The sequence below is a fragment of the Triturus cristatus genome, chromosome 3_1, assembly GCF_964204655.1.
Source record: "Triturus cristatus chromosome 3_1, aTriCri1.1, whole genome shotgun sequence".
Lineage (NCBI taxonomy): Eukaryota > Metazoa > Chordata > Amphibia > Caudata > Salamandridae > Triturus > Triturus cristatus.
This window is the reverse complement of record NC_140583.1, coordinates 874352224-874370333: the sequence shown is the minus strand read 5'-3', so window position 1 is coordinate 874370333 and position 18110 is coordinate 874352224. Positions and strand designations below refer to the sequence as shown.

The following is an 18110-nucleotide window of genomic DNA, read 5'->3' as shown; positions in this document are numbered from 1 at the left end:
TCTTCTAAACTCAAGATAGACATGGTAAAATATGAATGTAAACACATACTTTCAAGCTGAGCATCCAATCTGGCTAGGAAGTTGATGTGAAATATTTCCGTGATTAGCGCCTCTGGGAAGTACTCCGCAACTGCCAAAGAGTAGCTAAGAAGAACCAAGAGATGAGGATCAAGCGAACCTTGAAGAAGAAATAAATACAAAACTGAATACCTGAATATCACCACATATTTTAAATGCATTATGAAAACCATTTAACAGGCCACTTCAGCACCTTCCATTAGAATTGAAAAGAATATATGCAACCTACACTGTAGGCAGGCTTTTTCATTCTTGAACCACATTGCAATCTCAAATATTATCTCTAGATGTTTTCTTCTCTTACGAAGTATGGGGGGGACCTTCCTTAATCAGCAACTGCTCTCAAAGACAGACGTGGGTAGCTAAATTACTCAGTGACATTCTAGTTACGCATGGGCTAAGGGCCGCCAATGGCCATGCAACTTCTGACATCTTCAAAATCCTACTTTTAGAAGAGGCCATTATTATAGTTATATTGATTAAATATTAATTCGACATCCAATTTGGGCTTTATGTAGTGGATATGGAAGTAGTACCAAGAATGGCCAGTGATCACAATGCCCTCTGTGCCCCAATCCATCATGGTCTTTTTATGAATGTTCGGCAAATTAACAATGCAGACGTAAACCCCATTTTTTGTATAAATGATCGCAAAAACGTTAAATGGGCCTTGGTTTCAAATAACAATGTCATTATGCCTCACATTTATCAAGCTTATATAACACTCCTAAGCCCACATGAACATACTGACAAAAACTTGATACACTCGGTTAGCCTCCATACTAAATTATCAGCGTGTCTAATTCAATATCTCACTAAGGCAGGGGCAAAGAGGAAACACACTGGGATGATCTATCCAATGCCCTGCAATCTAAAAACATAAGGGCATTCTGGAAAATTCTTGCCAACAAGAGTTGATCAGTTGACTTCCAACCAGCAGCAGCTGTACAACCAGAGTCGTGGATTGCCCACTTCTCTAATCAGTATGAAAAAAGGAGTGTTGGTGTACCATCCCCTGTACCCCAAGAAACTAGTCCCTTGGCTAGCACCCGAGCTCCTAGAAGAATAGCAGAGGTGCAGGAAGTAGAGTGAAACAGAGGCAATATTACGTCAGCTAGAGGGAGAAAGCACCAGGCCCTATGGTATACCATGGGGACCTGCATTTATCTCAACCCTCCATCTGGGTGTCCCATCTTAACATTCTCACTATAGCGATCGTGAGGGGCGTGGAGATACCTCCCTCATGGAGAGGAGCATTTACTGTTCCTATTCATAAAAAGTGTAGAAAGGGCCTCCCTGGTAATTTTAGGCCTCCAAGCCTTATTGACAATAGCCAAAAAATCTTTTGCAGGCAGGTCATTTCAAGACCCTTGACATGGATAACTGATAAAAATATTCTTACAGAATTGTAGGTGGGGTTCAGGCGTAAGGTCCACGTTGTATCAGGCCGTCCATTTTCAAACCATATGCTGGAAACGTGTTCTCTTGAGGAAGGCCCACCTATACGTGGCCTTTATGGATCTGAGGGCAAGCCTGTGGAGAGTGTTGGGGAACTATGAAGTTCCTGATGATATACTTAGAATCTTAATAACTCTCCTCATGGAAACGTTTGAGCAGATAAGACCTCTCCCCAGAATCCCATCAGGTGTGAAGTAAGACAAGCCTGTGCTTTGGCCCCCATTCTTTTTAGCCTGTACATCAATGGAGCTGTTGAATGAGTTGCTGACTGTGAGGCCCCAAAATAGGAAGGCTCCAGCACTCCGATTCTGATGTTTGCTGATGACACCTTGTAACGCTCTGGGACACCCCCCCCCCTATGAGCCTCTAGGCTTTTTTAGACTGCTTTGTGTCCTTTTGCTGGTCTAGAGCATGAAGAATCAACCCTGCTAAATCAAAATATATGGCAATAAACCCCCATCATTCATTAAGGGGCGTAATGAAGGTGAGAGGTGCTCGCATTGAACAGGTCAAAACCTTTGATTACCTGGTTGTCAGACTCGCTGACAACTTGACATACCTGCTGCAGCTTGAAAAGAGCAGGCGGCCCTAAAGCATAGGGCTGCAGTTGTTGTAAAGAAATTTATAGCCATCTCTAGCAGCGCAATTTCTCCAATCCAAGAGGTTTACAAGGCGACAGCACTTGCTGGGGCTTTATGTCGAGATGCGGGGCAGTGCAAATAGCACTCCGTTGATCATAGAAGAAAATACATTCATTAGATCCATGTTTAATGTGGCAACAAGTACTCCCCTCCTATCCGTTCTCCTTGACATAGCGCTCAACAGAGTGGATTCAGTAGCCCATTTGAGAGCTCTAAAATACTAGGTACGCCTGTGGGTAACACCAGAGCTGTCTCCCTTTTGTGAAGTGCTTGTTGAACTTATTGTCTTTGACAAAGAAGCAGTTATCTGTGACTTATTTTGTCATTTTTTGTGCAACTGTGTATCCCTTTGTGTCTTTGAAGGCTTTGAATTTGACAGTCTCTGGGGAAAAGCATCCTTATCTTTAATTTCATCTGCATCAGAGACTGGGTTGGAAAGAATTAGCAGATTTCAAACTGCAGACATTTGAAAAATATATACTTTCTCCTCATGGTTGTTACACATTTTGCAGGAGTAGGAAACGCTGGGAATAGTGCTGCTCCATTTTGCTCAGAACGAGTGATTAAGAAGCGCTAGATGGACATCTGACAATAAATTAAATTAAAAAATAAACTTCAGAAAAGAAATCAAGAAAAAATAAAAGCAAAAAGAAAGAAACTTCAAATCCCCTAAAAATCACAAAGCTGAGACTACCTATATGGCTTAGTCAAAAAGTACTGGAGGATAAATTAGAATTATTGAGAGTTGCTCTTTGGCAGTGGAATGAACATAATTGGAAGAGACTGGAGAAAGAAATTTACCAGTTTCTTATATAACGAGACTGCATTATCCCCAATTATGTAGTATGACTGGTAAATAAACAAGCGCTCTACTGTCCATTACAGGAACTGGCTGCTGCGCCAGCGCATGCTGAAGTAACAAACCGCGCACAGAGAGTATGCACATGCGCAGTGTGCTGGGTGTTAGCCCCGCCCCTTCCGTGAACAATCATTTCAGACGCTCTGGTTCTGATAATGGATCGTGCGGTATCAGGATAAAAAAAGAGCGAAGAATTTTTACATCACATGCCAACATTTTGAAAATAAAACACTATGCTTAAAAGAAAGTAAAAACCAAAATTTCGACCTAATGAAATAAAATTGGCAAATGTGACAATTAACAGGGATGGGACTATAAACAGGATTGGAACAACTCAAAACTCAAGCACTCGTGTCAAATGTGGCGATAGACGGGACTGGAGCTCGGAGCGTCATCTTTCCCAGGCAATGACACAATAAAAAGGAACGGAGCGTTTGAAAATACTTGCGCATATGTTATGGGCAGAAACCAAAGAAAAAAGTAGTGCGCCGAAAGTGAAAGCCTACTAGTAATAGGGCTGAGGCAGGGAGCAAGATACCAAAAGTAGGGACAAAGAACACATATTAACCAGATGGAAGCAAGCCTTTTAGAAGGACACCAAATAGAAAGCGATGGGCAGGTTGTAAGCCGACAGAGTTGATACAGCTGGTCTTGAGAAGACAGCACTGCCTAGGTGATACCTAATGAAAAAGGACCCAAATAAGGCGCAGAGCTGCCCAAAAAATGTCCTTTACAATTTGCTTTCCCTTTATCCTTCAACACCTAAGCCTGATTAGGAGTTGCACGATACTTGCAGACTGGTAACTAAGTACCGGTAAATATAGGTACCAAGGGGGTAACACCTTGGCTGTTCAGTGCAATTACGAGTTCTTCCCCCACACAGAGAGTAATAACTGTGCAGACACAGTTTTACTGAGCAGAATTTTCCTTGGTATTCTGTGGGAATTCACACTCATTTACTACCTGCTCTGCACAGATGGTTAATGTTGCCACCGGGAAAATATACTGGTACGGGATAGCGGGTGAGGGGTAGAGGGTGGTAGAGGAAAGGAGGAGACAGGGGCAAGGGAACGGGGCCAGTCTGTGTTGTAGGTCATTCCTGCTTCGATTTCCTAGCCCAATTTACTGGCTGGTAAAATCTGGTCCTTTTTTACTACATCGGATAGATCCAAGGGCTGGTACAATTTTTCACTCATGGCAGAATGGAATGGAATGCCACACAGGATTTGGTCTCCACTTAACATGTGATCAGGCCTTAGAAATAATGTAATCATTTGACTTTATGAAAGCTACAGTGCTCTGTAACATGAATCTCCCTCTACAGTGCAGCATGCAATATCCAAAAATACTTTTCCAACTAACCAAGATAATTAAGAAATTATTAAAATAAAAAATAAAACAAGGAGGAATTATGTGCATCTAACCCCACCCAAGGAGATGCACTGTAAAATGCAAGCCAGCCATGCACCCATGTTGAGGATAGCCTAAATATACACGGGAAATGGGAACTTGTACTTTTTTTGTGTTTTCGGTTGTGTTGATGACTGGATGAGGGTGTGGGGGGGATATAGGAATGATGCCACTTTTCCTGTCCATGCCAACTGTGTGCTGAAGGTGATTAAGGAAAGCAAATTAAATAAACACATCTTGTGTTACAGTCATGTTACAAATTATGCTGCTCTCACTCATAACATGTATTAGCATATGCGTTTCTATATGAACCATTATGTTTTCATAAGCTAAATTTTCAAGGATTGTCAATAGAAGAGCAAACCACAGAACCAACTACTGTCCGAATCAGCAAGAGCTGCAAGAAAGAGAAGTTTGTAAACAATACAGAGATTGTGAAATCTGCAAAACACAAGTAAGGCACTAAAAACAGTGAACGGCAGAAGGATCAGAATAGGCCCTGCTCTGCATCTTCCACTGCTAGGCACACAGGATGGATGCAGAGCTCTGATGATTGTTCCATGCAAGTGTGTGCCTCAACTGTAAGAGTACCTCTCCATCCTCAGCGTAACAAGCAAAGTCACATTAATTTCTGGCACTGGCTGGAAGCCTTTTGGCCTTGCCAACATCTTAATGTTTTTGTAAATCTATATTACAAATATATTAAAATACTGTCTGCCTGTGCTTTCCAATATAGTTTTACAAAACATTAAAAGATGGCCACCCATGGGAGTGCATGCACGGGCAGCCATCTTGGAATGGGATAAAAGCACGCTTGCTAACTTGAAAGCCATTGCCAGGGCACGCTTGTGATGCAGAGTACTGTAAGCTGCAGAAAAAGCAAATTAGTAATGTGCAGTGGTTTGAGCTGGTGTTGTTTGTAACTTGTAGAATGCTCACTGCTGATGGTTCCCTTATGCGTGTGCCTTCCATGTAGAACTTAGAACTTACCTTTGTGTTGGCCAGTGACAGTTGGATTTGTCTGATCCTGTGTTGGCTGCTGTGCAGTCTCTGCTGTGAATAAATGCAAAGTTACTCATACCACATCAATTGTGGTGACTCCTTAGTACAATTATTGTGGCGACAAACGGCAGAGGACTGCAGACCCCAGGGAAGCTTTCCGACGCATTGTTGTGAAATCCACCCGAACTCTTTCCCAATCTTAGTTCACCCCGCAGGTGTAGCAGAGACTACCTCCGCATATTGTTGACGAAGACTCAGAGATACCAGTGCAGTACGAGTTACATTTTCGTCTGGGGCAGACGCCTGAAGGTACGCTCGTTGCGCATGCTCTCCCTTCTCTTGTCTCCAGCAGACCAATGTACGGCGACGTCATCCCAAGTCAGGAGCATTCTTTTGGGACAGTGGCAGGCGCGCAGCACAATGTCTTGTCACGCTGCGACCGCATGGACGAAACACCATTTCTGTGTCAGGCGCCACTTAAGATTCAGGGTCAGGCATCTGGCACAAGCTCATGCAGCGTGTACACCAAGCAGACGCCATTTTGGAGCCAGGCGCGGATGCCATTTTTGGAGCATGCACGTTTTTGGCGTGTTCTACGTTGCACGCAGCGCGTTTATGGAGCGGACACCATTTTGGTACAGGCGACTCATTTTTGGCGAGTTCAACGTTCTCCCCAGAAGCATATTAAACTGAATGCTGTTTTAAGGTCAGCATGAGGAGTTCAACTGATACTTGCCAGTGACCTTTATTTGCTTTTTGAAAGGTATTTTTCAATGACTTCATGCTACCTTGTTGGGGTAATTTCTGTGCCTGAACTCAGAATGATAAAATACATCTTTTAGTGAAGTTGGTTTTAACATTCTGTTTTTGAAAATACCATTTAGAAAGCAGGTATTTTCTTACCTAACCATCCAGCCTGCCTCTGCTAGCTTGTGTATTGTGTGTCTAGTTTTGTGAGTGACAGGGGCTGGGGGATTCCAGGAGACAGGGTGAGTAAGCACAGGGCTGAATAGACCTATCTGCATGCAGAGTGGTGGGAGGAGTAAGCACCTGGGCCTGAATAGGGCTGTGCCTGCCTTCCACAATGCTGGCTCCACCTCCTGTGGTGCGTCGGATGACCCTGGCCCACACTGTCAAAGGAAAGAGGGAGTCCTGTAAACAAAGTGGTCCAGGACTGCACAGAATTGGTTTGGACTAGGTACAAACACTCTCTGACTTCAGAGACAAAGGATTTTGGTGTATAAAAGGGGGGACCCAGACCCCAGAACTTTAGATCACTTCTGGGAATCAAGAAAAACCTTTGCTCGGGAGAAGAACCAGGAAGCTGAAGGAGAAGACTACCCCTGGGCTGTGTGTTTGGGGGTTGGCCTGCAGTAGTTGCTTCATTGTCAAAGAAAGGAGAAGAGGACTGAGTGTGCTTTTCATCAACTTGCAGAAGATCTCCAAGGGCTTGAACTTGAGCTTGCCTCCTGCCTGAAGTCTCAGGGATACAAGACTTTACCAACCAGCTTCCCTCTGAATTCCTTTACTGGGAATTGAAGTGCCTGCTGTTGTGCTGGGCCTTCTGAGAGACTGCGCGTCGCTGGGAGCGCGACTCAACGACGAGAAGCGTGTCGCCGCAGCAGCAGTGACCGTCGCATCGCCAAGGAAGCGTGCCGCCGCTTCTGTCGCCATCGCATCGCCAAAGCGCATCCCCGGTGAAGCGTGCTGCCGCCGCAGAGGTCGCTGTTGCATCACCGGAGAAGCGAGTTGCAGGGCCTGTCGCGGCTCAAAAGATCATCGAGTCGCCGCACGGCCGTTGGGCGTGCACGCATCTCCTCAGCATTGTCGCATCGTGAGCGAGACGCCATTTTGTCGCATCGCACCGGAGAAGAGTATCGCATCGAGGCGCCATCTTGTCGCATCGTACCATAGAGCAGTAAGAAATCGACGCATCACCTCCCCACACAGTAAGGAAGCGAGCATCAACTCACCTGCGCAGCAGTAATGAACCGACGCATCCACTTCCCTGAGTGTAAGGAACCGACGCATCACCTTCCCTGCGACCCTTTTGTTTGCATTGCGTTACGCATACAAGGTACTTTGAGAGTAAAGTGTTGCATTACAATCTTAAGAGAACTGAGCTATATCCTACTATTTTAGAGTCTATTTTTGAGTATAGCATTGTGGATTTTTGTCGTTTGGTCTTGTGTTAAGTCTATATAAAAAAACGTATTTTTATAATACCACCTGTGTGGTGTTCATCTGTAGTGTTGTCACTGTATTACTGTATGTGTTCACAAATGCTTTACACACTGCCTCTGAGATAAGATTGCCTGCTCGTGCCAAGCTACCAAGCGGGTGAGCAGGGGTTATTTTAGGAGTGTAGCCCCCTTACCCTGACTAGACGCAAGGGTCCCTATTTGGTCAAAGGTACCTACCTCTGCCAACTAGAGACCCCCAAATCTAACAGTTTCCGTAAAGGTGCGTCCTTTGCAATGGTGGTACGTACACTTTATCCAAACGTACTCACTGTGGCACCCACACCTTATCAAGTGACACACAAGGGCGTCTATTTCGACGGTGGCACGCACACCTTAACAAGACTTTGGGTGTAATATTTCAGTTTCTATGGTAGTTAAGCTGGGTTTTATTTCTTGCTGGCGTGTTTTTTTTGTTTTACAGATTACTGTCTCGTTTTCTACTGTTATATATATTCTCTTCTCTTCAACATGCAGTCTCTTTCTCCACCACCACCTTTTCTCGAGGTGCCTGGTAATTCGCCTACAACATGGAAAAACTGGTACAATGCCTTTGTGACATACTTGGGAGCCATTGGAGCGTCTCGTTATAGGGCTGAAAGAAACAAATGTTTACTTTTACACCCCTCTGGTCCTCTGGTTCTGGAGGAAGATCAGTATTTAAACACTTGCCACCTTTGGTACGAGCTCAGGGGGATGAAAACATTGACACATATGTGGAAGCTGTGAATAAATTAGAATTCTGCTTTGATGTTCAGCCAAGCTGGCTGTCATCAGACATAAGTTTTTCAAAAAGAGAGCAAAGATCTGGGGAGGACGTAGATGCTTTTGTGTATGCCCTCTGGAAATTGAGTGCTTTTTGCCAATTTGAAGCTTTTACAGAACAATTGGTCAGAGAGCAGTATATATGCAAGTGTTTTCTATGGGGAATCCTTCCCTCGAAGAGACAATTCGCAGCACAAAAAGCATCAAACTTTCTAAAACATCTGTTAAGGAGCTAGAAGATATATCTAATTAACTGATAGGGGCGGTTCGAACTAAGGACCTTAATACCAATATGGCTCCATGCTCTGAAAGCAATTCTTTTCAAGCACCCAACATGTGCTTCAGGGGGGGTAGAGGGTGTCTAGCAAAGAATGTTACATGCAGGCCTTGTGGCAAGATGGGGCATTTTGCCAAAGTGTGTCAAAGTGGTAAGTGCAGTGTATTTGTTCATCAAGCTGGTGAGAGGCAGGTCAATTATTCTATTGTGAATGTGTCTGATGTGGACCGAGCTGACCCAGACAACATTTGTACTATTCAGGCTGAGCTGAGAGAAGTGTCTTATGGTTGTGAGACACTTACAAATGTGTTGATTCTTATGTTGAATTGGTATTGGTGACAAGAAAGTGAGTCTGTTGGTGGATTCCAGTGCGAGAATAATCATGATCACCCAGGAAATGTTCAAGGAGGTTTGGAGTAACCGTCCTTTGGAAACGTAGGACAGGGCCCCTGTTTCATATGAGGGGCGGAAAATAGAGTTGGCTGTTTTTTTTTTTAAGATATCCTAGAATTTAAGGGAAGGAAGATTCTCGGTAAAGTGTTTGTATGTGGCCATTAATGGCTTGTCAATTCTGGGGTGGTTCCACCAAGGGTTATTTCAAATGGTCCTCAGGCCGGGGACCAAGGAGCAGGTCTCTATTCTCTATTGTCTGCTGAACCAATTATTCTGAAAACGTACTTCAACCTTTTCCCTCAGTCTTTGGGGAACACTTGAGACAGATCAAGGGATTTACCCATCAGATTAAGGTTAAGGATGATGCCATTCCTGTTAAGCACAGACTTAGGAGTGTCCCGTTTAGTGTAAGAGATGGTCTTGAACATGAATTAAATGATTTGGATGAGAACGGCATTATAGAGCCTATAGTCATCTTTGTGGCTTTCTCCATTAGTTGTCGCTAGAAAGAAGAATAGGGATCTTTGTGCTTGCATTGACTTACGCAGTCTCAATAAAAATATTTGGATTGATGCTCACTCCCTTCCAAAGGTTTCGGAATTGCTAACAATGATCAATGGTTCGAAGTGGTTTAGTAAATTGGATCTGGCATCCGCTTACCACCAGGTGGTTTTGGAGCCATCTTCAAGGCACCTCACGGCATTCGTGCCTCCTATTGGAACCTTCAAATACTGTAGAATGCAGTTTGGACTTGCCTCTGCAGCTGCAGTTCTTCAAAGGATTATATGTCACATGTTAAAGGGGGTCAAGGGTGTTGCTGTTTTTCAGGACAATGTTTTGATTTAAGGTGAATCCAAGGAAAAATTTAAAATCCTTGTTCCAAGTCTTAAACATCATGCAAGAAAAAGGGGTTGTTCGCAAGAAGGAAAAGTGTTTTTCCTAGAGAAAAAAAGTGAAATATTTGGGACATGTGTTGTCTGAACAAGGGGTGGAACCTGGAAACTAGACCCGGCCTGGTAAAGGCCATTGTTGACAGCATAGCACCTTCGGACACAGTTGGGCTCACATCTTTCATTCGTCTCTGTGAATTTTATTCTAGATTTGTGCCGGACTATGCATCAAAGGTCCAACCACTCACTAACATGTTGAAGAAAAGTGTGACTTTCGTCTGGGATGACCACTGTCCGGAAGTGTTTGAATGGATCAAATCCCAGTTGGTTGGTCCCAACATTTTAAAACCTTTTGATCCCAATGTTGGGTTCACCATCATAGTTGATGCCAGTGGTGTAAGGTTAGGCACCATTCTCACACAATCCAAAGAAGGTGTCGAAAGTACTTGGGCTATGCTTCGAGAGTCTTGAAAAGGGCCAGAGATTAATTTTTCGGTGATTGAGAGAGAACTGCTGGCCTGTTGGTGGGCCATCAGCAATTTTAATTCCTACATTTGGGGAAATCATTTTGTGCTGTGCACTGATCATAGCCCTCTTGTTTCCATCCCATCTGGAAACAAAATCAAAGAACACACACCTAGGATTGCCAGGTTGTCCACATAGTTATTACAGTATGACTTCAAAGTCTCTTACTTGTCTGGTAACAAGAATGGTAGGGCAGATTTCTTCTCGAGATTGCCTGTTGCTGATGAAGACACCTTTTTAGATGAAGATGAGGACCAGGATAATTGTTTTATTGCCTCCATTGATATGTCTGACGTGTGCTGTGAGTGAAGAAGAGTTGAGAAGCGAATTGGGTAAGGATGAGTTACTGGGTCAAGTCATGAAATGTATGAACTGTGGATGGCCAAAGGAGAAAAACGCACCATATTCCTTGCAAACATTTGTGAAAGTGTCTCTTCAAATTTCTGTTGAAGATGGAATATTGATGCCTGGAGGTAGAATGATTCCTCCTGAAAGATTCAGAGTAAGGTTGATCTGTGGTGCTCATGAAGGGCATTTGGGAAAAACTTTCACTAAACGTAGATTGAGTGAAGTTTTCTGGTGGCCCTTTATGGATAAAGATGTAGATGCCTTTGTGAGAGAGTGCATTGTGTGTTTGAATGCGGAAAAAGGTCTTAAGGTAAGGACACCACCCCTCTTACCATATGAGCTTCCAGCTAAGCCCTGGGAGAAAGTTGGCATTGATTTGGTTGGACCATTTAACCTGTTAACTCCCTCTTCACGCTATGCTATGGTTGCCATCAATTACTATTCTAAGTGGCCTGAGGTTCGGTTTTTTAGGTGAACCAAATTTCAAGAAAGTTATTGATTTTTTGAAGGACATATTTTTGAAGTTTGTCTTTCTGCATCCAGTGTTGTCCTCGTCGAGGGAGCAGGACTCCTGGGATGCGGTAATCCGAACAGGTCACCAACTCGTGATTCTTTCGTTTTTCTATATTCGCATCTTACATGATTTTCAGTGAAGCTGGCTGAAGAGATATCATTATCAGATCTTGACCGCCTAGCATATAGGTCCTTTAATTGGATCAAATAACGTATTTGGAAGTTGGATACAGAAATTGATACTCGTAAAGAAGGATTTAGCGAGGTACAAGGTGTATGATCTTTAAGGATTTAAACAATTGGGATATTCTATTGTTTACAATCTATGAAGACAAGACCTTTTATCAGCCCTGAAGAAGTTATTTGTGCATCATATTGCACGACGAAACACGTGTTGGCTGTTTTTGCTGTGTGAACTGAACATCTAGCTGTGTCTAGAAAAGTTTACCTGGTTTAGTTTTGAGAATTGGAAAGACTGAATAAATACATGGACATTGGATTGAAAACCTTTGAACTTTCTCAATATATTATGGACTGTTGAACTTACTATTTGTGTGCTCCGGGTCGAATATGAAAATACTATATAGTGTCTCGGAGATGCTAGGCCTCGCAAATTTGACACCATGTGCAAAATAAATAAATATCAAATATTTACAATGGATGGCCAACAAATTCCTGTCACCCAACATAACTATATCTTTCTGGGTGACGACACTGTACTTTGGCAGAATGCCATCACTTATGGAGAGAGGAGCCAATGGCTAATGTTGGTTGACCCATTGCCCCCATAGTGTATTCATTCAGTGATGTGTGGTTGCGCAAAAAACCAATAAACTATGTTTTAAAAAAAATAAATAGTGTATTCATTCAGTGGTGGATGTAAGCAAAAGGTGAATGACAGTTAAATAGATAAATGGATAAAGAGGGTTGGCTGAAAGCCTCTATAAGCAATACAATATATACATTTTTATTTATTAAATAAAATTGAAAGTCAGACCTAAAAATGCACTTTGAGGGTAACAGACTTTACTACATCATACTTACTCAGGTATGGAGTACATTTTTGAATGCACACCGCAAAGAACTCATCACCTTGAGGAGGATCATAATTTAGCACACAATAAGGGAGAAGAATAGCATACATTGCAGAATGATGGATCTGGACACAAAAATAAATGAAATTCTGTTAGCACACTAGTGGAAAATTGTTAAAATTGCTTCAGATTATTTAAATGTTACTAAGTATCATGAAATTACCATATTTGTTGAGATTTTAATAATTGTGCATGATTATTAATAATGTGTAATTTTGACAGCAAACACCGTAAACTGCCTGTTTTTTCTGCAGACGAGGGAACAGGGAGAGAACATGATATACCTTGGATCACACAATTTGGTTTAGTAGAGAGGACAAGCTCAGATCCTGGTTTCACAGTAAACTACATACAGCATCATTATGTAAAGGTCCAGAATTCTTAGTGGGACCATAACCCTGCTACCAGCCTAATTAGGCACTATGGGTTCCACAATGCTAGAGTGGACTTTCCATGTTTCTTCAGGAGCTTTCAGCTACTGTGAGAGCAGTCGAAATCTCTGGGGAAATGTCAGGGAAGAATAATGAAGAACTACTATGGCAACTAGATCTGGAGCTACTGATTCTCCCAGTAATTCTTGAAAGCTCAGGGGACTATTGGCATTAAAATCATAATCCTGGTTAAATCCACACACAAGACTTAACAGGACCTCTGATACTATTAACGCCAGGGTAGGGAATTAACAACCAATGCACTGGGGTACTCATTAGAATACATCTATCTAACCTACTGTACGTAAGTAGACTTACTGCTCCAGCTTGTTGTTACTAGGATAGCCAAAACAGGTACATTGGTTGAAATTTACATAACATGCACAGTCAACTACTGCTGAAATCACTCTTCGCAGTCATCTGCCACAGTTATATTTTAGAACAGTCACTAGATTAAAAATCAATAGAATGCACCGGACTTAAACAGAGCCAACCCTGTATCCTAGTAGATTCAGACATTTGCCTAGCACAGCAAGGTAAGGGGCTGACATTAAGTAACAATGCAGCACTATGTTATCTTGTAACTCCCATTATTAACTCTGTAATATTTCTGCGTATTTAATTATGTCTTACTTCTGATGTCTTTCCAAGTTTCATCATAGTTTTCCTCATCTTGCAATGCCATTTTCTATTTTCCCGTCTTCATGTCCCATCTTTCCTTATCTCCTGGTGTGTTCCTGTTCGTCAGTGTCTTCCTGGGCCTCCCAATATAACAATATTCTTGATGCGATTCTTTCCAATGTCCATGCCTTCTCTGTCTTTCAAAGTCTTCCAATGTCTCATGGTCTTCCTTAAACTTCCAATGTCGCTTTTTGTTTTCACAGGATTTCTCATGATGTCGGACATCTCCCAAATTGTTGCGCCCAATGTTTACTGTGCTACTCAGTGTCTTCCCCTACTCATATCTCACCACATCAATGTCCTACTATATCTCTTAACTTCTCTCTGCACTTTTTTATGTCAAATTTATGACTGACACTTGTACTGGTTGCTCTTCTGGACCACTTTTCTCTGGCTTATTAACAAAAGGACCGAGCTTTATGCTGGGGACTGTTCTAGTCTTGTGGATGTTGCTTCTATTCTTCGTATTGATTTTCTTGACTTCCTGCTAAACTCAATTCTCTCAGTGGAAAAAACTTACATAAGAAGTTCTAGGGAATACTTCATTGACTATTCAGCCACACTCCTGCTTCAATAAACACTTCAGATTGTCGAGGCACTAGACTATTATGTTCTCAAACATGCTTGTTGCCTTTTTTTGTGAATAGTATCTCCTTTGTTTATTGTGCTGGAAAACTCTGTGAGGCAGAGCAAAGGTCAGCATGACAGACACTTTATTTTCAGGTCAGGTAACCAGGAGCTAGCACAGACGGCTGTGAAAACAACGCGGAAAGGGCAGATAATGCAAGGTTTGGTAATACCAAGGAAACATTCAGTGACAGAATGTTGTAGACTGGAGTAGTCTTTTACGGTACTGTCCAGTGATTATAAATGAAACTCCACAATAGCTATATGTTGAAAAATAGAGGCTTAAAAACTAGATTTTAATGCTTTGATTACTACAAATGCAGAGAAAACACTGATTAGAATAGAAAATAAGGCACTATGAAAGAGGAAAGAAGGCAGGTATCATGTTGACAATTCAACTGAGCCTGGGAGAAACACAACAACCTATTCCGGTAACCCGAAGTGGACATTTAGACCCCTCTACTACACCCAAATGATATATTAGAAGCATTTGCAACCTTTTATAAAAATGTATACAAGTCCCAGCACATGGATAAAGGGAAGGAAGAAACTGGATTACGCACATTAACCAACGAAAGGCTGAGCCCTCTTCGAAGATGATATTACTATACATGAAATCACCTGGGGAAGATGGACTACCAGAGTTTTTCTACAAGACTTGCAAGGTTCACAAATCATGTGTTGTATAATGCCTTTAAAGAGGCAGAAACTATGTGGCACCATGGGTCCATATCAAATAGCACAATAAAAATCATGTCACCTAAAAGAAGGCAAGGACCAAGTGGAATATGGGAGTCATAGGCAGCTCTCTCTCGTCAATGTTGTTATCAACATATTAGTTTGTTTCTCCAAGAACCATTGCAGAACACTGGCACACCTTCTGGAGGAGTCTGAAGACTTGGGAGTGGACATACTCGCTATCTTGATAGACGATGAGAATGCCTTGATCAGGTAAAGTGGGAGTATCTCTTTAGAATCCTAGGTAGGTTTGCATTGGGATAGGAATTGATCACACACAACTCAAACGGCTATACCACAACCTGACGGCGAGGCTAAATTGAGGGAGATTCTTGTTGTGAGCAAATCACATTGGAAGGGGAATAAGAAAAGGTTGCCCCTTATGGCTACTTCGGTTACTTTAGCATTGAAGCCAATAGATGTGGCCATACTCTTGACCACATCCATTAGAGGTACTCGCACAATTTAAAAGCTTCTTATATGCAGGCGAACATGTGTATGAGGATAGTGGCTAAGCAGTTACAATATCTGGATATTCTGTTAAATTGGAGAATAACGGATGGTAGAGGATAGCATTACGCAGCCACTCCTCTAGACTGACGCATTCCAGACCTACTTCCTTCAAAAGGTCAAGGACATTATCGCTGAGATCGACAATACCCCCATTAATCAGAGCTCTCTAGTCCAGAACCAGGCCCCCTATCCCTGGTAAACAACTTTCTACTTTCCCTATTCTGGATTCCGCATCACTGATACAACTGATGAATCGCATTAAATCGGGCTCTCCTGCAGACCCTGCCCTCTAAGGATTTTCCGGATGGCCCTTCCCGGCCTGGAAAAACAGCTCCTTGCTTTACTGTATAACTCCTTGGAGTCCGGCCACTTACCTTCCAAATTGAAGGAGGCCAGAGTCACCCCCCTCCTAAAAAAATCTGGAGCAGATGCACTAGTCTCGAGTACTATAGGCCCATCTCCCAGCTCCCTTTTCTGGCGAAAGTGGCTGAACAACATGTTCTTAAAACACTTTCATCGTTTCTGGAGGAACACCAACTACTCCAGATACGACTAGCTGGATTCAAAGCCCACCACAGCACGGAACTGGTGATGCTGTCGGTTCTTGATGACCTCAGAATTATGGCCGACAATAAAAAACCAAGCACCCTGATTCTACTAGACCTTTCAGGGGCGTTCGATACGGTCAACCATACTTGGCTGCTGGCTCGAATAATGGACCTGGGTATTCATGGGCCGGCATACCAGTGGCTAGAATCTTTCCTTTCAGAGAGGTCCCAGAGGATCCAGTTAGGGGAGAGGGTATCAGATAGTGGCATCCTCACCTGCGGTGTCCCTCAAGGCTCCGCACTGTCCCTGCTCCTCTTCAACATTTACTTTCAGCCTCTGGTGACTGCCCTAGCCCACATGGACTGCTGAGTCTTCAACTATGCGGATGACACTCAGCCCATCTTCCGGATTGATAATTCCACCTGTGTCCAGGAGGTTGCGTGAAACATTCTCAGATTCACAGTAAATTGGATGACTGCGAACTCATTAAAAATCAACCCTGATAAAACGGAAGTCCTAGTCATCCCTACAAAAAGACAACCCCTGGAGCGACCGTTTCTGGCCCGAGGAGCTGGGTGTCACCCCCTTGCCAGCACATGCCGTGAAAAGTCTTGGCATAAAAATTGATTCAGAGTTCTCTATGGCTAATCAAGTCACTACTGTGGTTGGAACCTGCATAGGGCTTATGAGACAGCTACGGAAACTTGTCCCCCTCCTTTCTACCGCCCCGCTACAAATGATCGTATCGGCCACAATTGTCTCCAGACTAGACTATGGCAATGCCTTGTACATCAGCCTTCCTCAAAAACTTATTAATAAACTACAGGTGGTACTGAAAGACGCAGCCAGGTTGGTCTTTAGGTTGTCAAGATGGTCCTACGCCTCCCCTCTGCTGTGCAAATTACACTGGTTCCCCATCAAGCAGATAGCTACATTTAAGGGCCTCTGCATTGCGTATAAAGCAATTTACGGCAAAGCCCCGGCCTACATCAAGGAACGCTTGAAGAACTATGCTCCAGGCCGCTTATTGCGGTCCTCTGAGGCCAGCCATCTGGCCACCCCAAGATGCAATACCGCATCTAAAGGGGGTAGAGCCTTTTCCGTCTTACTCCCACAACTATGGAACCAACTGCCCAAAACTGCGTAAGGAACAGGCACTCCTCCCATTCAGGAAACAGCTTAAGACGCTCCTGTTCAGGGAGGCCCTGGGAACTGTTTAACTGGCTTTACTGTGCGGCCATGCACCCGTCTACGACCTCTGGCACTCTCTCTTATGCGCTTAGAGACTCGCCGGTGATTAGCGCTATATAAGAATCAATTAATCACAACACTGATGAAAAATATGCAAAATTACTTCCCAAATGGTCGCAGTTACAGCTGTCACTATGGGAAACATACAGGCAAATAAAATGGTGGTGGCACTTGGACATAACGAAGTACTAGTATTCTGCCAATTACAGTGACTAAGTCAATCCTTTACTGATTAGACACTGTTAAACAGTTTTTCTGGGGTGGCTCAAAATCAAGGTTGATAATTCACAAGTTGTAGGCACTCAAGTCAGGTGGACTCCGAATGCTTCACATGGAGCTTTATCACTCAACACATCACGTGTCCCAGTTGATATACCTTAACCCAGCGAAGAAAGACCAACCGCTATGGATTGACACAGTGTGTGGCATCTTAGGCTCAGACAAGAGCCTGGCTGATCCTTATCAATACAAATCTCTCAGTAAGCAGATCAATAATCCAATAGTTGCATTTATACCATTAACCGAAAGGTTGCTCAAACGTTATTAAATAAAGTTGGACCAATGGCTGCATAGGTCAGAACCAGTGTGGAACAATGCAGGCCTCACTATCGGGGACACTCCATCTGATGTGGAAAACCTGGCAATTGGCAGGTGCTGGATCCATACAGCAATTTAATCCAAACACTACTGTGAAATCCTTCCAGACACTGAGAGATGAACTTGGCCGTTGAAATAATGAGCAATGGAGACATTCGAAACTGGCACATGTACTATGCAGCCACTTAGAGTATGGGACACCCATCACACTGAAAACACCTCTCGGAACG

At 43.2% G+C, this 18110-nt stretch overlaps 1 protein-coding gene across 2 annotated transcripts in view; it reads right to left on the bottom strand.

Annotated features, from left to right (window-relative positions):
* FASTKD1 (FAST kinase domains 1) overlaps window positions 1-18110 on the bottom strand; it is a 199845-nt gene that overhangs the window by 74831 nt on the left and 106904 nt on the right. For both annotated transcript variants that reach the window (XM_085645355.1, XM_085645356.1), the window contains 2 exons: window positions 12444-12558; window positions 50-178 (listed from right to left, as the gene is read on the bottom strand). In XM_085645355.1, coding sequence (XP_085501481.1) covers window positions 50-178; window positions 12444-12558 — 244 coding nt within the window. The remainder of the gene's footprint in view (window positions 1-49; window positions 179-12443; window positions 12559-18110) is intronic.